This window comes from Falco cherrug, chromosome 10 (assembly GCF_023634085.1).
Source record: "Falco cherrug isolate bFalChe1 chromosome 10, bFalChe1.pri, whole genome shotgun sequence".
NCBI classification, from domain to species: domain Eukaryota; kingdom Metazoa; phylum Chordata; class Aves; order Falconiformes; family Falconidae; genus Falco; species Falco cherrug.
Window position 1 is genome coordinate 19,661,909 of NC_073706.1, and position 21,520 is coordinate 19,683,428.

Sequence of the window (21,520 nt, forward strand, 5' to 3'; positions counted from 1 at the left end):
ACGTTTCAGCACGGCTATGAGTTGTGGCTGGCGTGCAGGCTTCTTAAACCAGAACGTGACCTCAGGACTCCCAGGTCTTTGCTCCCCTTCAAGCCACGTTGCCTTGGGATGCTGAGAGGTTCAAGCTGTGTTGCCTTAGGATGCTCAGAGGTTCTGGAAACTGTTGCACTCCCAGGGAAGAAAGCCAGGAGATATATCAACTTGTAATGGTTTATTTTTGTGTAAGAGGTCCCTGTGTTTGTATTAGAGGAATGTGTTTATTCTAGGATCGAATAGAAGTCCTAATAATGAGGCAGGGCAGGGTCATTTTCTGTTTTGAGTTCCATGGCCTTCTGCACAGGATGAGTTTACCTATGAAGCAATTAATGTGTGCTCTGAAAAACTGTAGTATTGACTTAAGATAACAGATAAGCATAGAGTGGACATCCCCAACCATCATTCCATCTCCTGACCTAGGACAGCCTATGTGCTTCCTACTTGCAGCCTCTCTCCCTTGTTGGGTGCTCCTCTATCTGATCGGGTTCAGGTGGGTTTGTTTGCAAGAACTAATTCTTAGTTATCCCAGTTTTTTTAAACCCCACTGCTGGTATTGACCTGAAGCCCAGTGAAACACTGGATCAAGTTGTCGGTTAGAAAAGCCGCCACAAGCTGCTCACCGTACCTCTGGATGAGCCATGAATGGGCAGAAAATTGCATTTTAGACAAATTGTAAGAAGCTCCTATGGAAGTTTTCATACAGGTTTTGTTCCCAGTTCCCTCCCTGAGTGCCCTGCAGGCTGGGTGTGAATGGCTGGGCAAATCTTTCTACGGGACCATCTCCTTTTCCTGGGTGCCTGTTCCCGAGCTGAGGGTAAGCAGACCAGTGTTCCTGGGCTGTGCGGAGGCTGCTAAATCCATGCTGTAAAAGCCAGTCCTATAAAAGTAGTGTCACTAATTTCACCCTGTGAAGTAAAAAAAGAACTTTCCACAATCACTAGGTAACAGCTCCTCTATAAAAGGACAGGAGCCATAATCAGTGAGTCTGATCCCAAATCCTCTTCTAGAGTTTGCTTCCACAATTCTTGGTCTGGGATCTGGTTTTGAACTGGTACTATAGCTGAAATTCAGACTTGAATCACCCTTTATGCCAAAGCCTATCCTGACCCTCCAAGAGTTCTGGATCTGAACACACGTTCTCAGAGCCGGAGCTGGACGGGGACATGGACACCCCGATGTCCTGGCCAGCCCAGCCGGCTTCATGCTGCCCGCTGGCAGGTTTGCACTGCCGAAGGTGTTTCCAAGAGGAAACATTCTCTGAGCACTGCAGTGACTCTGGAAAAAACACATAAAGCATTTTTATGGTCAACAAATAGTTACAATTTTATTGAGCAGTAGAATACACAAGAAAAATATTCTTTTTTGAGTTACTGATTTATTTATTTATTTTTAAAGAACAAAATAATCAGGGCCTGTTCTGTAAGGAATGTGGTTTTGATGTTTTAACAGCTCCTAGAAAACAGCTGAAATGTTACGGCTTTGTTAGGAAGGCTTTCTTAAGAAAGAATGTACTAGAAGAGGCCATGGATAGGACATGGCAGCTTGTTACAGAAAGAAAAGGATGTCTCTGAAGACCTAAAATCCAGCCAGTGTGATCAGCCCCTGTAGCAAGGAGTGATGGTGCCTGGAGCCATGTCCTGACAGGGCTCTGCTGGTGCTCGGAGCTTCCCAAGCCCTATTGCAGTAAGCAACTGGGATCTTGGACTCCTTAAATTTGTGCTTAAAGTTAAACAATTTTAATGCAAGTCCCCTAATTCCCATTGTGCCTCTGCCCGGAAACATGGGGCTCGGTTTCTAGTTAGTTCACCAAGCTGGCACAGACCCATGGCCTCCGTGGAGTTAATTTTTGTTGCTGAAGGTTCTGGGCTACAGCTCCAACCTAGCTCAGCCCCAGTGCAGGAGAAGCAGGCGCTTTGCAGAGGACTGCAATGATCTGAGGGGCACCGTGCGCATTACCCCGTCCTGCCCCTGCCCAGAGCTGCGGGAGGGTGAGCTCTGTCCAGATCCAGCTCGCTGCGAGGTGCCGAGGGAGCTGCCAGCCTTCGCCGGCTCTAACCCTCCGCTCTGCCTGGTCTTGCCTCGTGTCTCTGGCATAAGCTGTCGTCCAGGCAGGTAGCAGCAACAAATGGGAGCATATGGGACACCTGATTTCAAGTTCATTTTCTTCTCTCTCCACCCTCTTGGTATTTTTTCTCCCACTCTGTCATACATCCCTCCCCAGTCTGTTCCCTTCCCACGTTTCTCCCATCTCTGTACTTCTCCCAAAACACATGCCCATCTCTCTCTGCTGCCCAGAGGCTCCTCTTGCCTTTGCTGCGCTTGCTGCAGTTAACGCCTTTCTCTGCCAAGTGTCTCTGACCATCCTGGTCCTCCAGCTTCTGCTCCAGTCCCTGCTAAACAAGCAGCTGCAGAGAAGCAAAGCCAGCCCTTTTCTGCCTATTGTTTGATTATCTGCCCTGAAACAAACTCTGTGTTTCCAACTCGTGGCCTCTCTTCATTGCCAAGTGCTCACGTAGCCATTGATGTGCTTTAGCTGGGGTAAATAAACCCTGGCAGGCTCACAGCTTGTTTCACAGATTATTTTTTTTGTGTATGTGTTTGTGTCTCATTACAGGGCGAGTAAAATGACCTTTATCAAGAGAGAAAGTGTACAAGATTTCGCTTCATTATTTTCAGAGAAACTAGTTAGCTAACGGTCCTCAGAAAGCTGTGCAAAACTGCACTTAAATTTCTGTGTTTGAACCATTTTGATGGCAAATTGTAACCTGCGAGGGATGCTCATGTGTGGCCGATGGCTGCCTTTTGCTCAGGTTGGAGACAAAGCCAAGCAACATCATGGGAACTTTATATCCACCTGTGTCTGCAGTTTTACTGGAACTTCTGGAATCTCCTGTAAATCTAATTTCACTTCGGTGGTACTTAAAATTATAATGAAGCAGATTGCTCCAGACTTCCAGGACTCTTCGTCAGGGATCTGTTTGACCTGCTCCAGTTAAAGGATGGAGAAATATGTACATCAAGGCATGTCGAAACAGCCTGAATTCCAAGATAGAGGGCTAGGACTTTTTGGAGGGAGAAGAAACTACACGAGCCAGAGAGACTTTGCCTGAAAAAGGAACCAGCACCTTACATTTTCACCAAATTTTTTGCACATGTAGGTTCCATGGCTAAGAAAGTGGCTCGTTACAAAGGGTTGGTGACCTGTTTGCTGCAGAACAGCCCTCTTTCTCTTGCAACAGCAGGGGCGATGCATGACGCTTGGAAATCAGTTCTGACTATAACATTGCACAGGTTTTATTTCGGGATTTGAGCAACTGAACATTTTTCATGACAAGGGAATTTTTCAAGAGTCTGTAAGAAGCAAGTAACCGGGGAAGAATTAACATCAAGATCTCTCCTGACACCTCTTTCTTGCCTTTGGTATCTTCTGCTAAGGTCTTGGGAAAAAAAAAATTGCTCCTTTGCCTAAGAGCTGGTCTTCTGCAGGCTGGTGCAGCATGGTTGTTCTCCTTGAACATTTCAAGTTCATTCAGCCACCATCAGTAGTAGCTGCCATCTTCTGTCAGGCCAGGTTGTGTTGGCAGTACTTTGTGCTTCTAGCAGAAAAACACTCCTTCCAGTAGGCTGGTCAGTGGCAAGGAGGAAAGCCAAGCTGCTAGAGCAGGACTCTTTATGTAGGCTGAGCTACCAGTTTGCTTCCGTTTCTCTAGATGTTAAAAAGCAAACCACTTCTGAAGAATAAAGGTAAGAGAGAGGGGACAGCACTACAGAGGAAGAGGCCGCTGTATCAAGAAAATATTTGCTCTGGAAATAGGAACTGGAGGGGTGAAAAAAATATGAACTATCAGAAAAATAAGCTGAATATTTAAAAGATTGCACTGCAGATGCTACTGTGTGCTTGTGGTCATCCGTGCTGGAGCAGAGACAGTGAGATACATTCAAGGAGTCAGAAAGAGATGCACATATTAAGACAGTCTTAACAGTGTTAGTCACAATTCCAGGCTAGCTCATTACTACCTGTCTGGGAAATCACAGCACCCAGAAGGATGCGATCATTCATGCTATTAGAAATCAACTATAAAATTTGCTCAAAGTGCGTTTGAGCTTCAGATACCCCAGAAACAGCAGCTTTTCATCCTAACCATTCCTAGTGATATTTGGGTATTGCCAGCTTAGGGATGGGCAAGAACACCAGAACAAGCCCTTTACAAACCTCAAGTAGCAGCCCTGCCTACGAATTTCCCATCTGTAAGCGAAGAGGTAATCTCATCTTATTCTCCAAAGATGGGTGGGGGGATACATTTATTTTTTGAAGTGGCTGGCCACAGCCCTGGAGTTGTCTCTGTTTGTGAAGCACCTTGCTGATCCTGTGGGATTCTGTTAGCATTCAAGGACTGGATGGAGAAGATCCAGTTTCAGAGCTCAGCAAGGTAATGAGGCATGCAAAGCCACTGCCTAATAACCGGAGGGTCCCTGTTGTGTGTTTCCAGTGAGCGACGAGACAGCTGTTGGAACTGCAGCCTGCCTTTGGAACCATGCTCCTTGGTCAGAAACAAAAGGGTAGGTCTCTTCTGGTGTTGTACGACTGAATCTAAAGTTCATGATTTATTTGGGATCAGGTTGCCTGTTACAGAAGCACCTGGAAGCTGTTCAAACGTACCTCCTGATAAGCCATTAATGGTTTTTGGTAATTAAGTGTTGGGCAGAAAATAGAGGTTTAGACAACCTGTAAGAGGGCTCTGCAGAAGGTTTTGTATCACCAGCAGAGCCTGGTCAATCCCCTTTTCAGCTGCCTCCCCGCAGGGCTGGGGGTGCAGGTCAAATGGTGGCACAGGCTCTCCTTTTGCAAGGAGAATTCATTTTCTTTGCTGATGGCTCCCAAGGGAAGGGTGAACAATGCCACCGCTGCTGGCCTGTGACACGCAGAAACAGGCTTGGTGGCTGCCAGGCATGTGCAGGCAGGCAGAACCGCGTGTTGCTGCAGCACGGTCTGGTGAAAAGACCGTTTGTGGTTAGGCTGGAGCACTCGCAAGCAATTAGTTAAGTTTTGCTTATGTGACTTATTTCAGTCTTTTGTGTAATTTACTGACAACCATCATGCAACACCAGACCTGTTGCTCATTACAGAGAAAACAGACCCTCTCCTAAAGGAGGTGTTTTGCTGTTTAAGCCCAAAGATCTTCCACGGACCCCTGGAAACAGGGGCTGGTCATAAAAATACAGCTATATTAACCCTGCTGAGAGGTGGTTAGATATTAGTTGTGCAGGGTTGCTATCAGCTTTTACAGAAGTGATGCTATGGTTACAGAAAGAAAGGAGGGAGAGAAAGGAGGGAGGCCAGGAGAGCTGGGCTCTGGGAGGGCTGCAAGCCACAGCATGGTACCCTGGTTGCCGGTCCCTGTGGGGCATCACAGCCCCCCCGAGCTCCCTGTTGTGATGGTGATCATGGCCCATGTTATTTTTCCCTTGATAAAAAAATGGAACTCTCTGCTGAGCTCCTCTTTTCCACCACCACAGGAAAGAGGAAAGAGGCACAAGCTGACTGGGACACCCTTGGGCTGCAAATGCTCGCTGAAGCCTACCAGCTCTCCTGCGTCTGTGAATCAGGGGCTTGTGTGGTTTAAGTCGAATTAGAATGAATCTTGTGAAGAGAAGATCAAGGTCAGATATTAATGCCCTTGTTTTAGACACTCCTCCTCTCCATCCTCTCCCAACCTTCCACTTTGTGCAATACCAGCATCGCTTTTCATCCTCTGAAGCACATTTTAAATCTGCCTGGATTAAGCAAGTTGCCTGAGCCCATACCAGTATCGGCTGACAAGACAGGAACACCCCTCCAATTGTGCACATAGATATAGATTGAAATCTGAGAGTAAAAGACACCTGTGTGATTTCCCCCCTGCGCACCCCCCCATCCCTCCCGGTCACTCACACCTCCCCACTAAGATTCACGTTCACTTGTGGAGGTAAGCGTCCAGCCATAGATCGCCAGATTTCTTTAGGGACCTGTGGGAAGGAAACAAGGAGAAGTCTGTTTGGCATGTGAACCTTGCCTCCATCATTTTTTTTCCTACAGAGAAACCTGTTACTAAATTTGCATATGAATCCTTAGAACACTGGATGTCTTTCCCTAGTATAGCAGATGCCATCATGAGCCAGAGTGAGCAAGAACTTCCCCTGGTGCCCACCATGTTATCTGCAGACCCTCTGGCCCTGAATAAACAGGGAAGAATTGCCTGGGCTCACCACGCTGCACCTCTGAAGGTGTTTCCCCACTTCCCCCTGGGAATTCTCACACGGAATTTCCCATCTACATCAGCTCCACAAATATGACATGACAGATTTGAGCTGGTTTGGGCTCAAAAGTGCTCTGACAAAACCCTTCTGCTGGGAGGGCAAGTAATTGCTGAGATGGCTTCTGGGAATTTGTGTAGGGACACAGGCGGCGTAAGGTGGGATGCGGGGAGCACTGTTGCATGCCTTTTCCTCTGCTAACTGGATGACAGGAGCAAAGGAAGTTTTGAACTGGTTTTCAGCTCTTCTGCATGTTGGGGCCAGTCTGCTTTAATGTGTATTTGCTTCGAACGGTTTGCCAGCAGAGATCCTAAGCTGCGGAATACTTTTTCATGTTCCCTGTCATGAATTATTCCCTGTGGAGTAACTGAGACTGAAACATTAACACAGAGTCTGCCTGACTAGGACTATTAGACTAGTCTTCAACCATGCCCGTAGGGAATACCCTTTGCTGCTGGCAGGGCTGCAATGGGAACAGCACGCTGTGACCTGCCCCATTCCCCGCTGATAAATCTCCCTCCGCCGCCCGAGGCCATGCTGGCAGCTCCCCAAGCTGGCAGCTGTCAGAAGAGCATGTCAAAAGGGTACAATCAAAAAAAAAGTCCCTACTAGATCAGGTTAGTACCCATCAAAAGGCAAAGTATTGGGTACTCCAATAGCAGTGCCCTGGTTGCAGAAGCTGCTCTGGGGGATGGTTGTTCCTTCCCCCACAATGTTGTGAGTTAACCTGTCACCAGCTGTCCCCTGGCCTTGGTCCACTGAGCCAGTGGAGCTGTGTCATTTCTGCTGTGGGTCAACACTGCTGAGAGTGCTCCTTGGGCTGCAATATGAAGGTTATTAACAGACCGACACCAGATTACAACAGAGCGACGTGGTATTTTGGAACGGTCTATAGCATCCTGAATTCTCTGTACTAGACAATACAAGATGTTCATGCAACAGCGAACTGCAAGCTGCAGGTGATACCAGAAGGACCTTACCCAATGATGTCTGCGAAGGCTTTTCCAAGAGGCTTCTCTTCATATTGGACTCCGTGCTTGGCACATAATGACTTCACCAGAGGCTTAACCTTCCAGAAGTTGTGCCGTGGCATTGTTGGAAACAAGCTTGAATAGAGAAAGAGAAAACAAACCTAAGAAAACTCCAGAGACTAACCCCATGGGCTGGGCATCTCTGCCTGCCTCCTCACAGGGGCTAATTACTAATGCCTCCTCCTCAAGCTGTGTAAGCAGCAAAAGAAAACGAGGCATGGTGAGGTATCCATGATTTACAGCCCTCTGTTTTGAGGAGGCTTGTGGAAACTGCCTGTATTGATTCTTCTGCCACTCTGCCGTGCCTCACGGCCAAGCTGTGCTCCGGAGGGTGATGGAAGTCAGCTCAGCCAGGAGTGCGAGGGGCACAGGAGCGAGGGAACAGTCTCAGCCTGCTGACACGGCCGTTCCCCGTTTCCTTTGGGCAACATCCACTGTCATCTGCTGAACTGAATTCCCAGTGACTCCCCTTCCCACTTTTGGAAGCTCATGGAACAGAGAAGCAGGTAAAGAAGAATTTGGGATCACCTTGCCCTTGTGCCATTCAATGGAGATTTCCCAAACTGACTTCCAAACCCTAAAAGCTGTTTGTTTTGCACTTTGTGTTCTCCCTGGCACAGACTGTCCCTGTGGCCCTGGATTTAATGCCTCTCCTGGAACCTGGCACCCAGCAGCGCACGCGGTCCCACACGGCTGTCACCTGCCAAAGGACACTGAAGTGCTTTAGGGGAGGGGAAGTTTCTGAAATGGATACTCAAGTTCAAATAGCTTAGGATTTTGAGTCCATAGCCATTGCAACTGGTGGATGTGTACTGCTGACTCCTAATTAACCCCCAAATTAATATTGTGAGAGTGAAAGCTGAAGTGTGTGGTAGCAAGAGAGAAAGATGCCGTGCCTGTAGTAGAAGGTAGAAGCAGACTACGACCCCCAGTAGGCTGGGACTCTCTCCTTGGCATACAGTAGCACTCCAAAGATCCTGTCCCATCCCACATACGTTCCTTTAGCAGACTTTCCCTCCCCTCAAGCCCGGTGCTGCAACAGCCTGGTAACAGCTAAATCACGCTGGGTGCATACTCACTGGTGCTCGATTTGGAAGTTCAGGTGCCCGGTGAACCAGTCGTTGAAAAAGGACTGCTCGATATTGCAAGTGGCGGCCAGCTGTGAAGGCAAGAGAGCAGCTGTGAAGGTTGAGGGGAGCCTCACCCCAAAATCAGCACAGCTCCTCTAGCCCATGGCAGGGCTGGTACCTGTTGCGTGGCTCTGAGGACGTGGGACATGTGCTGAGACAGCCGGGTGCCACAAGGGAGCTTGAACCCTCCCTCAGGGCTCACTGTCCCCTGCCGTGCTGCCTGTGCCCCCACGGGTTTGAGCAGTGGCAAAGGGGACAGCGTAAGGAGGCAGTCTGTGGGCATTCTGTGATGAATCACCTCGTAGTGGTCCACGCAGGGACTCCTAAACCTCTCCGGTTCAGCATGATATGGCGAACAACAGTGCCAAGGTAGAAAATGGGGGAGGAAAAATGCATGGACACAGAAAGCCTGCCTTCCCCATCCCAGCTAGTTATCACCCAGTTTGCCTGAAGTGCAAGGTCTGAATATTCTGGAAATATTTCTTGGCTGCTTTTACTATTAATGATAGTAAAATTGGGTAGTCTTTCTTAAAATGCTCTGACACTGAACTGGCAAAGCTGTGATTACTACGCAGTAACCATAGGAGACATACTCTCCTCACCCCCACAAGATGCATCATAAAACCACATCAGCATCAAAGAGGCTTATCTCCCTCCATCATACACTATAGAACTTCAACCAGTAAGTAAGAGGTTAAGAGTGTCCTGTCAGCAGGGTGGATTTGTCCGACTGGATATTGAAAAGGTGTAGAAAGCAGCGGGTTTTCATTTCAGTCCTCATTGCTGAAGTACAGACTTTGGAAATCTATTGCACTCTCCCTTCAGCTCCGATTTGCACCAGGGCCCTCCTGCTTGCTCGTATGCAGCTGCTGACACACGCCACGCAGGAAAGCCAGAGCATGCTTCTGGAACCTGATGCTGCCTCAAATCTGAACTAATCTTTTAATTGTCAAATTATTTACAGAAGTTTGGACTTCCATGCCTTGACTCAGCACTGCTGGCCCTGGGGAGAACATCTTTATGGGAGGGACAGAGACCATACACTAGTGCCAAGGGATGGTGGTAACCCACCTGCTCCTTGGGCAAATTTCTAACCTGTTTTGGGGTGAGCCAGGGGTGTTCTTTCCCCTCCCAGTTACCTGAGAGCTAAGCCAGTCTCTGTGCTTCTCACAATCGATTTCCATTGGAATGTGATTCATCTGGGTGACCCACACAAACCAGTGACTCTCCAGAAACCTTCAAAAACAAATGGGCAAGAAGCAGGACAGTTTGCACTGCAGGTCGGGACACGAGGTAAGCAGAGTGGGGGTGGCAGGGAGCAGCAGGAGCCACAGGCTGTGGGAAAGTGTTTCTCTCGGGTATTGAGGTAATTACCTCCCTTTCTATGGAAAGCAGAGAGAATCACTTCTGTGATGAATTTCCCTTCCCCTCTTTATGCCCCTGGGATGAATGCAATTATGGTTCAAGCCACGCAGGACATCCCAGTGGGCTAGCCCTCCCCCTCAGAAGTGGGTTGACCTCTCATGCTATTTTTGCCTTTCGGTAAATAAAGATGATCCAACTCCCCGAAAAAAACCAACCAAGCCCCAGTTTAGAAATCCTCAGAACTATTTTCACCTTTCCCATCGCTTGACGGATATACACAATTTCAAAATCCACCTGCCCATCGGTGTTAGCTTTCTGGGCACCAAGTTCAGCTCAGAGGGAACTCCCAGCTGCCCTGTGCTCTCTCGGTCCCTTTGCCATAAGTCTCAGCTTTGCCCTGGGCTGGCTATCGCCTTAGAGCAGCTTGTTTATTGCTTATGGTATAGAACTGCATTTTTAGCACCTGTACAGCAGTCGAGAGCAATGCACTTTCTTCTCTTTACCTGCTGCAGTTTCTGTGTGCTGACAAGATGCCTGCCCACAACACCCTTGTTCTAGTCTTTAGGTTTGTTCTGGGAGGGCAGAGGATCTCAATTTGCAATTTTGCCTTTCTTCTCGCACTCTTTGCTTAGTCAAAATCCAGAAGTTTTGGAAATTGTGGGTTAGTTGTCAGAAGTGTTTCAGCCTGAGAAGCTCCGCTAGGCACTCACACAGGTGTATGCCTCTCAAGTCTCCTCTTCACCTGAGGTCCAAAGTGTTTGGAAACTATAAAAACTGAAGTCATGAAGAGTGACATTAATTCTAATACTGTGAAGGTTTTTGCACATCTGTTGTCTTTTTTACATCTTTTTACTAAAAACTGAACACATTTTGTTTTAGAAAATGTTCTTCACTGGGATGAAATGTCTGCCTAGAAGTTTCACTTACAGGGGAAGCACATACAGTGCTCAGGAGGGCTCCTGAATTCCCTTCCCAGTAAGCTGGGAAGAGGGTGGCCTGAAGTACTCTGGAAGGGTCCAGCCTTGACCAAAGTGGATAAAATGCATAAATGTGTTGGAATCGGGCAGCATGTGAGGACAGGGAACGAGGAAAGAAAAGAGAACCCTGGCTGGACCATCACAAGGGCAGGAGAAGATGCCGAGCACCAGAGCCGGCTCTGGTGGACAGGTGGAGCTGGGAGATGAGAAGAGGAAAGCGAAGCGGTGGGAATAGCCAAGATAACACACAGTGAGGCCAGTGACTGCAGAGAACCTGGACAAGGAAGGACTGCGGGGCACAGCAGAGCTGAGGCTTGGTTTGTCTGGCACTGGAGGGAGGGGAGAGCAGTGGGGATGCCCTTTATCTCCTACCTGACAAAAGTGAGGAGAGACAGGGATCCCAGAATGCCATAGAACGGGATGTATGTGATGAAGTAGCGCATGTAGTAGCTGATGGCCCAGGCTAGGTCCTAGGGGAAGAGAGAAGACATTAGGCATCACTTTGCCAGTCTCATACAACATGTCCTTTCTGGTGACATTAGGGACACTAGTTAATTAATACAGGAAAGTGTGATCCTGGCCCACTGGCCTCCCTCCCTCCGAGTCAGCCGGACCCCATAAAGATGGAGGGAACGTTTCACTCACCGCCCAGAACCTGCGCCTGATCATGGTCGAGATAATTTGGATTTGGAAATATACAGGGATGAGCAGAGGCGGGAAGACTGCAAAGCAAAGGACATATTTTGGCCATCAGAGGGGTGGAAAGGTGTGTGACGTGAGCGAGGCAGTGACTTAGGACTGGTTCTAGGGAAGGTCTGCCCAGCACTGGTGAGAGGTGGGTTGTGGTGCTGGGGCTGCACACCTGTTCATCCTGACTTATCAAAGAGCACTGGCTGATAACATGCGTTTTTTTTCCATGGAGCCTCTCACACCGGGGTTATTTCCCAGCCTCAGTGGTTTGCCTTGCTTTATGTGGCCATGCTGGCAATGTTCAAGGTGCTTGGATATCACTGAAGTTATATACTGAACTGATCTTGGGACCTGCACAGGGGATGGTGGTCCTGAGGAAGGGCAGGATGAGCTGAGACCTAGGGAGCTAACACAGTAGGGGCTGGGAAGGTCAACTGGTGTTCAGGGAGAAAGGAAGAGTGCAGGGCAGATACTCACTGAGGAAGAAGTACTCGTGCTGGTGGTTGTAAGGCAGGTACTTCAGCTTCTTCTTGCCGTACTGCAGGACACGGAGGAGAAAGTTCAGGCTTGGGTTATGACACTCACATGTAAGAGAAGATTCTCTGCAATATTTCTTTACTGACTGGAGAACTTTGACTAAATTTCCACCACCAGGTAAAAAGTGTTTTGGTACAGTTAAATATCTTGACTTTGCAATTGTGCTGGGTGTAAATTCCTTTTTAAAGTCTCCTGGCTTGATATTCAGATAATTTCTATTTACTTGAGAGCCTGATGGCATTCGAACGCGTCTCTCCACCTCCTGCCATGCCTGTGGCTGTGGCAAGAGCTGCTATTGTCTCCATCGTCAGGGCTACAAACGTGATAGGCGTAAAGTCTGACCTTTGGTAAGTCACTACATGGGATGTCAGTGCAAGACAATGATCCCTGGGGAGTCTTCCACGCAGAATATCCCAACCATTTTTGACTTCTGCAGCCCCCAGCCCCCAGGGACTCCTGCCATCAGCCAGGACTTGTAAAAGCTTACATCACCAACTGGGGGAGAACTGGCGTGGTCCTTAGCTGTTATGACAGCAAGTCACATAGACGTGCTTAAATCTATAATATCACTATTATTATAGTAATATTGTATGTTTGATAGTAAATATATAAAATACATAAAGATATATAAATAGTTTGATATGTAAGTGATAGGAAATAGAGCATTGAGAGCTATTCTGCACTGATTTCTTTATTACTGTGGTCCACCCACAGACAGCAGATGCAGAGAAGTTTCTCCACACACAGGTAGACCTCAGGTTGTTGCATTTCTGTAGGTGCCCATTTCTTTTCGATGAATAGAGGGAACCAAGAGCACCTGGTCTCCTAACCTCATCTCCATAGTGAAATATCTAGAGCTATAAGAAGTGTCTTTCTTGAGCTCCAGGAGTGTTCACACAAGGAGCTACCACATAGAGAACCTGGATTGCTGTGAACTTGCATTTTTGCTTCCAGCATAGCAACTTCCCAATAAAGGTAAGTCTTGTAGTGCCAATAAATCAGGCATATCATTCTGGTCTGAGCTCTGAAAAGCTGTGTGCTTAGTTAGCATCATCTGGAAAAGGATTATATGCAAGCATTAAAGAGTATTGGGGTAGACTGATGATGGCCTAATATTTCAGATATTTTGTAGGGGGATGATCCAGTTTTCCTTGTTGTCTTAAATGTTTACATTCTTAGTTTTTCCTTCAAGTGGTAGAACCACTGTCCGCTTTTAAACTCAGCTGGCAGGCACAAGATTTTCCAATGGGTTGTAGCCACACGTTTAAGAGCATGATACTGATTTACATCTTCTAGACAACAGCCTTTTTATACCCCAGGAGAAGGCTTTCATTTTAGTCATATATAAGACCCCTTCTGCCTCTCGTGCAAGACATTCTCTATCCATACCAGTACGTAAGTTCCCTACACGTGACAAATGCACAAGCATTCTCCAAAGTCCCTTAGGACAATTGTTTTCCATGTTTTACTCACTTTGCCTTACCTCAACAGGCTGAATATCTCCAAGGACAAAAATATGCAGCATGTTCACATCTGGGTCCTTCTTGAATATGTTGGGCTTGGCGTGGTGTTGGAAGTGACGATGGTTCCACCAGTTTGCAGAGGCACCCTGGGCAGATACAAGAACAAGTTGTTCATCCATGGGAAATGACAGTTCCTCTAACGGTAGGATTACCCATTCATGTACAGAAACTAAAACAGTGACTCAGGTTATGGCCAAACTGCTGTGTGCTTCTGAAGTAGCAATAAGCAGTGGCTAAGCTGTCAGTTGCTACGAGACAGCTGGTTTCAAAGGGCTGGTCTGCCCTTGCTAAGGATCATCAATATTAAAAGAACAGGGAATAAATATGCTCCGAGTGAGTCGGACATCACCATGTCTTCCCACACATAAAGCTGTTTTTAGTAGCCGAATTGTGGAATCATAGAATCATTTAGGTTGGAAAAGGGCTTTATAAGATCATCAAGTCCAACCATTACTCTAACACTACCAAGTCCACCACTAAACCCTGCTGCTGCCTTACTGGTTATCATAGTGGTTCCCCACTGTTGCCTGTGGCTGTGAGGGACCAGGCAAGATGAAGTGGCTTTGGGAGAACGGGCAAAGCTATGTCCCAACCTTGGTAAGCTCCTACTGCAGGTGGATGCTCAAATGCCTGGATTGCACTGGACCTTGCCCAGGATAGTTCTGAAGGCACCTTGAATGGATGGGATGTAACAGGATGGGACATTTGAAAAATATTATACCTTGGTGAAGTGCACGGTGAAAATATGATGTTAAAATAGGGGTTTATGTAATTTAATAAGCTTTGTCCTCAGCTGCTGTAAACTGGTGTGGTTCCACTGAAGCTTGTGGAACTACTGTGTTCTGAAACAGCTACGATTATGGTCTCGTCTCTCTTCTGCACAACAGCTCCATGTGCAATGATCACAAAGTTCTTTGTGCATCTGCTCACTGTGGAGAGGCAGAGAGCTGCAGTTTCCTACTTTAAAACAGTCAAAGTGACTGCAGGTGTTTCCACAGTGCCCTGGTCCACCGTGTCCCTTACCTTCAGGTGTCCAATGATAAACTTGTGGACGATGTGGTTCCAAGAAGACTTCTTAAAGACGGAGAGGTGCCCAAAATCATGTTGCAGCCACCCTGCCTGAGCCTGGGATGAAGGAAAATCGAGTAGTTAGGAAGCTGTTTGAAATCAGAGTTAAGCATAGAAGGAAAAGGAGATAGAAGGCAAGTTGTGAGTGTGAGGAAAGAGGGAATTAGCTGAGGTGAGAAGGTGAAGATCTCTGTTTTCATTCTGGAGAACACAGAATCATTCAGGTTGGAAAAGACCCTTAAGATTGCTGAGTCCAACCGTGAACTTAACACTACCAAGCCCACCAACATGTAGAAGGAAAGGCCAAAAAGGTGAGAAAAATGTGTGAGTCACAATCTAATATGAGAAGTTCAGTGCACACTGGCCCCCTCCTGAGCGATCTGCGCAGCCAGTATGCTCCGTGCCTACTGCTTCTCACCTGGGAAGTTGTAAGGATGCAGGCGAGGATGAGAGTTGTGATCCAGCCAGTACCAAAGTATGAAACCATTAACCAAGCTAACACTTCCATGGCAATAATATGGCCCAAGTAAAGCGAGAAAAACAAAGGATTCGCTCTGAACAAGTTCATGTCCTCTGCCGTCTTCCTCAGGGTCCGGAAATCCTCCACCAGCTGGGACTGCAAGAGAGACATGCAAGACACAGTACGGAGCTTCTAAGTCAGTCTGAAGGAGCCCAAGGAAGGCAGGCTAAGCTCCACACTAAGGACCCTGGCTGTTTCTTGCATTGCTTGGCTATTCCAGAAGTAAAGAAGGACCTGCCTCCATATTCGCCCTCTATTCCAACATTTCATAGCACTTCCCCATGAATAAGCATCCTGGCTGGTCTAAGCCTACAACCTGACCTTTTGTACCTCGGGCTAGGAGAGTAATTCAAGCCTGCTGCTGTGAACCAGCAGTGCTACCTGGCTCTGTTGAGAGTTACATCAGCTGATGACTCTCGTCTGAATGAGCTTTACAAGTACTAAAGAGAGAGCTGCAGAAGGAGAAAATTCAGTCCTATTACCTACGTATAATTCCAGAGCTCTGATGATGAGCACCCAGTCCCAGAGTACCCATCGTCTATTTAATACATGGGGCAGCTACCGTGCAATCACTCATGAAGAGCATTCCCAGGTCAATGCAGGTCAGCACTGGCTCTTCTATTGTGAGTGATACAGATATATCATAATCATGGCCAGTCACAAACAACAGGACAGGATTGAGTTTCGTGGCGAGAGCCAGCCCTGCCATGCACTGTGCCTGAATAATGAACAAACTGTCTGGCAGGGATACAGAGCTGCCCTGAGGATGCCAAGTGGGTAGAAAAGGTACTTGCTGGGTTGCTGTTCCTTAAGCACAGCCACCAAAATGAGACCTCTGGCTCAACTCACTCATAGGTGACTACTGCTGGTGCCATGCACGGCACAGCTGTGGCTGTGGTCTTGTTGAGGTGCTGAGCAGCATGTCTGGAAGTCTTTTCAGAATTCTTTGCCTACTCCTCTCCTTCCCCCATAACAGGCAAGCAGCGATGCATGTTTTAGAGCTTGGTCACCAGAGAAAGAACAGCAGAAGGGACACCAGTCACAAGACCTGGTGCACATTTCCCAGTCTACATGTCTCAGTTCCCATTTCCCTTTGGTATGGGACCGGTCCAGCCTAGCACCTGGAATGGGCTGCTAGAAATCAGCAGCTGTCGGCTCTATGGGAAAGGAAAGGCTTGTACAGCCAGGCTGAACGCGTTACCTCCCTCCCAGACACATTTTAATCTACACTGGGATGTGCACATTGCTACCTGGAGATGTTCAGTTGCTGAGCATCTACTTGTCTCCCTCTCTGGAGCTGCCTGTAGTGAAGAGACCTTTACAATCTGCCTGCCTCTGACCTGGGAGACATCCCAAGAGGAAAAAAAAAAGGTGGCAGAACGTACCCATCATAACCCCCACCTCAGAAACAGATACTCACGTTTTTATCTAGGCCCTGGCTCGGTTCCCCTGGAGCAAGCTCTCCAATAAGTAATGGCTTGAGAAACTTCTGAACCAAGGTGGGGTTGATGTGGAAGGCCTGGAATGCATCCTGGAGCAGAAACAGGAGTAATGGTGTGAGATTCAGGAGTAAGTTGCTGCTTCCTACTCATGGCATCATTCCCACCCATCTCCAGCACTGTCCTTCTCTGCAGCCCCCCATGTCACTGCCAAAGAAGGGTGCCAGGCTGACTCCCACCTCTCTGTGGTCGCTGTTCAGTGCAGTGCTCCTACTGGAGGCTGATGGATCCACTGATCTAGCAGCAAGCGAACGGGGAGATCAGGGATGCTATCTAGACATATGGTGAAAGGCACCTCAAGAAATTTTTTTCTAAGCAACTAAATACCTAAATCCTGTTAATTCCCTTAGGAGGTAGGCGAGAGGAATTTGTGCCAATCCCTGCTAGATATAAATACCCTTCAAACGCCTGCTGCCTGGAGGCAATTCAAGAGAGGGGTTGGCTGCGGTGACTGAACCTGGACATCACCAAAATGCCAGTAATGAAACTGAGGAGCGCTTCTTCCGTAAAGCACCGGGATTTCCTAATTACTCTCAGCTCAGCTCTCATGCCAGTACCCCAAACTATCTAACCAATTGCAGGGACAAAGCGATCCCTGTTATCACAGGGAGAAGTTTGGATCCATTTGTCCAGGTCCGCTCCCCAGGACTGCATCCCTGGCAAAACCTGGCCCAGCAGGCACGAGGCCGGTGCTTTTGGATGGCGCTGGGTCAGCCGCTGGTGTTACTCTGTTGGTGCCAAAGTGAAGGTAAAACTCTAGGACCAGCAAAGCTGTTTCTAGAGCCCTGTGCTGCAGGCAGTTTAGAGTTTCCCATGCAAAGAAATATTTGCCCTGGATCACCAGCTTCCTTCCCTACTTTGAGGAATTTAATTTGTTTTACCATAATCTATGCATACTTCACCCTCTCTGGCGCTATCCTCACAGCCCATCTGAGGTTAAGAAATACTGTCCTCTCCCTTCAACAGAGGGGACGATGCACTAAAGGACTGACTTGCCCAAGGTTACAACTGGTAGCAGACCAGCGTTAAGCCTTTTTACTAGTGCTGTAGCATTGTCAACTCTTGGACCTGTAAATGCATCACTGAAATGTTAAGCCCGGTCGCTGGTTTCCTTCCCTGGTACAATCTGCAGGTGATGTGAAAAGGGAGGGAAAAGCAGAATCAGTGGCAAAGTGACTGCACCTGCTGCAAGGTTTTGCAATTTTGGGTGAAAAGAAGGGGAGAAGGGGAAAGGGGAAGAGGGTGAACATCTAAGGAGCATTAGAGAATGTTGACTCAGTATTACTTAAACTAATGGGGGGGGGGGGGGGGGAATGCCTTTGGAGGTACTGCCTGATCACCGTGATGGAGATCCAAATGAGTTGTGTTGTATTAACTGGGGGGGCGACTCAGCACAGCAGCTTCTGCCTGACCACCTAAAAGGTATTTTTGTCCACCTTGGGCTTCCCTGCCAGTAGCCTATCTACATGTTTTCTAACCATGCTTATAAGTGCTGTGTCATGACTTTTTCCAGGGAGAGTTCTCCTCTGCCTCTGAATTTAATAGTCTCACATTTTTCTGGATGGGATGAAAAGTAAAGGTTGGAGCTGGTTAGGAAAGCAGTCATGCATGTCAAAACACAGTTGTTACTCTAAACTGCACTACCTTGCACTACCTACCTTCCACTTCGCTGCTGTTGCAAGCCTATACCATGAGGAAATAATGGCAGCAGGAAAGTTTTACCTTCACTGAGAAGCAATACAGATATGTGCCATCAGCGTATAGCCTCCAAGCAGGAGAAAGAATAACATCTCCGGAATACTCTTACCATCACCAGGCAGAAAGCTACAGTGATGGAAAGATTTGCTTTTTTATTAGCTGTATCTCATGCAGCAACTTCACTAATAGGTCCTGAATATAAGATGTTCCCTGAATGTGTGAATTGCCCTCAGTTCTGTGCTAGAGGAGATAAAAGGCAAAAGGCAGTTTGTGGGAACTTACACCTGACCTCCCAACTTCGTGGTCTGCTGGCCAAATAAGCTGAAGCGTCTTATGGGGGGTGAGGAAGTGGGAATTATTCCAGCTGCTTTTGGTGAAAAAAAGCTTTGTATCACTGAGGTATGAACAATACCTGAGCATTTGAAGTGTTCAACGCTGTCAGTACAAGGATGTTCTTTCACATCCTTGAACACCTCTAAAACAGAAAGCCATTTTCTGAAGGCAACTGTGCACGATGCGATAGCAGAACAGGTAGCCCCAGACCAACATGCTGTCAAAGTCTGGCCTAAAATGAATGAAAGCTCAGTGTTGTTAGTGCCTGTAGCGGAAACCTGTGCACTCCTAACCTGCCTGGTATGAATGTAACAGCTGTCGGGGAAGCTTCTCAGTTAGCTGTCCTGTAAGCATCCCGAGAGGAATCCACTCACACATCCCCACATAAAGCAGAGTATCTTTAGAGTGGTCCAGCACAGAGGTGGGGTTCAGTGAGCATCAGGGGTAGATGGAAACACATGATCCTCTAGAGGATGGGTCCAAGATGAATAGACAAGATGCTGAGGTTCCTTTGGTGCATGTTTGTGGTCCTAACTACACGTGGTGCTAAGGAGAGCGTGAGAAAGATGGAAGCCACATATGAGCCAGGAAGGTAAACATGTTAAACTGAATTTTTATAATTGCCTTTTCCTCCTCCTAAACTCTTCCACCTGTGATATCTTGCAATGCAGAATGAAACTTGTTAGTTAAGCCTTGACAGGGCCAAAGCCAAGGCTTTGTCACCCTGAATGAGCGATGTTTTTTGGCAGTAAACTGTTAGCCACCGCAGGGAAGCTGCCAACAAGCCAGATGCCAATTCTGCTGTAGTGCTCAGAGCAGTGATGAACAATTCCAGGGCATACAGAAGACCATGCCTTCCTGGACCAAGCTGTGAGTATAGTGGGATGTAATGTACTCTGGGAGGAGGACCAGCAGTAGCAGAATCACAGATCTGTGTTTCAGTCTCCCTTGTAAGGATGCAAGACAAACGCAATAGCAGATGCTTTTTGCTTTCTAGTGGAGACACTCGAGTTAAATTCTTGAGGATAGGAGTCAAACTCCTCTGGTTTCAGCTGGCCTGCATTTAAGCAGCTGCAGGTAAAACCTGGCCCATCTTCTTGAGGGAGAAAGCTATTAATACAGAGGATTTATCAGAAGGGGGGCAGGAACACCAAAAAGCATCTCAGTGCTTCAAGAGAAAGAATGAAAAATAATCACAGACCACGGGTAAATGGAGACCGATGGAAAAGGAAGGTTATTAATTCTTGCCAGTTCATCCTGCCACACACAGAGCCTCCTCCTTGCTAAGGTGTTAAGAGCCATGGGAGACAAACAGTTAAAGGTACAGCTTGGTCTCTCCTGCTGCTTACCAGGCACATATTCGGAAAAGCTCTCAGGCAGTTTAGACTTTACTAACTATGGGCTAATGCCCTGGGGGGAGAACACGCTCTCTGGATGCACTTCTGCAGCAGGTGGCTTTGAGGGAAACTGCCCACAACAACCTCTACAGAAATTTGTTCCTTTTTCAAGGGTTTTGTTTGGGTGCGGGGTTTTTTTTTTTTTCCGGTTGGTTGTGGTTTTTTGTTTTGATTTTTTTTTTAAGTTGCTGAAACACGAGAGGTAGCTGAACCCAGCTATGAAGTGCAGGAGCAGCTGCAGCAAACAGTTAATGGTGTGAGGGTTTTCCCGCCCCCCCATCCCTTTTCTGTAGGAACCTATAACTAAATTCTCTAGAGAATTCCCTCCTGGGGAAAAAGGTAAAAAGCTCCTTGCTTTAAAGCTTCAAGCTCACCCTCCTCAACAGAAACAACTCTGAAACACAGACCGGCCTCTTGTTAACCCCTTCTTGTGCTGGGCTGCTGTGACTCTGCATGTCATGAGCTACACGCTGAAGACTCGGGGCACTTTGCTCACGAATTCAGAGCTCAAGGCACAGCACAACCAAGAGACAAAGCCAACCCAGCAGGATTTAAGCAGAGCCGAGCCATCTCTACCAACCAATCTTCCAGATGCCGCGAAGGGCTCAGCGGGGTGGATGGCCCCGGAGCTGTATCCCTTTGGACCAGCCTTCCGAAGGAGATGCGCTGGGTGCACAGAAGGTGTCAGAGAGATGGGGAGCGGGCGGCAGCTCGCTGCTGGGGGGCAGGGACCGAGCAGGGGTAGCTGGTGAGAGCTGGGGTGGGGTGGGGTGGCCGGGCGGGGGTCCTTACCGTGGCATCCTCGCCGGTGCAGTGGCTGATCACTCGGTAGCCCCCCGGGTGCCTGTTTACCCACTGGGTGACATTATACACCTTTCGCTGTATCACCAGCCAGCCGTCCGTCCGCAGGTTGTGCTTCTGGATCTCCTCCCAGGTATAGAAGCGGCTCTGCGCCTCCGGCTCCCCTCCTTTCTCACCCCCTTTCCCCATGGGCCCACTTGCTGCTTTGTCTTCTTATCCAAAACTCGGGGGGGGAGCACACCTGCTCCTGCGTTTCTCAGGGATGTGCCAGAGGGGATGAGCTTTCCCTGCGTACTGTAGCTCAGCTGATGCCCCGCTCTCCCCCCGTGCCCGGGCTCATGTCCTCCCCTCCCCTCTCTTTGTCTCCTGCTGCCCGCTCGGAGCTGCCCCCTAGGCTGCCTCCCCCCACTGATGCTCTCCCCTTGCACACAGCCCCGTTTTGTGGGAAGCTCGGCCCCTTCCCGCCCCCCCCCCCCCCGGCATCCCCCGCCCCCCCCCCCCCCCCGGTGAGGTTCCACCGGGATCAGCAGAGCCCCGGCACCAATCCCGGCGCTCCCGCCGCCCGCCCGCTCCCGGCCATTGGCCCTGCGCGATCTTGCGAAGCCAGAAGCCGGACGGGCC

At 48.3% G+C, this 21,520-nt stretch overlaps 1 protein-coding gene across 1 annotated transcript; it reads right to left on the reverse strand.

Annotated features, from left to right (window-relative positions):
* Positions 1-1,332: 1,332 nt before the first annotated feature.
* Positions 1,333-21,329, reverse strand: LOC102058085 (acyl-CoA 6-desaturase). The gene is made up of 12 exons (XM_014279311.3): positions 20,891-21,329; positions 16,592-16,702; positions 15,070-15,267; positions 14,607-14,708; positions 13,544-13,669; positions 12,001-12,061; positions 11,479-11,555; positions 11,206-11,303; positions 9,631-9,727; positions 8,441-8,520; positions 7,311-7,436; positions 1,333-6,042 (listed from the first exon to the last, which is right to left on the reverse strand). Exons 1-12 carry the CDS (start codon positions 21,086-21,088, stop codon positions 5,991-5,993), a joined length of 1,326 nt encoding a protein of 441 aa, XP_014134786.2. The 5' UTR covers positions 21,089-21,329; the 3' UTR covers positions 1,333-5,990.
* Between the last annotated feature and the right edge of the window lie 191 nt (positions 21,330-21,520).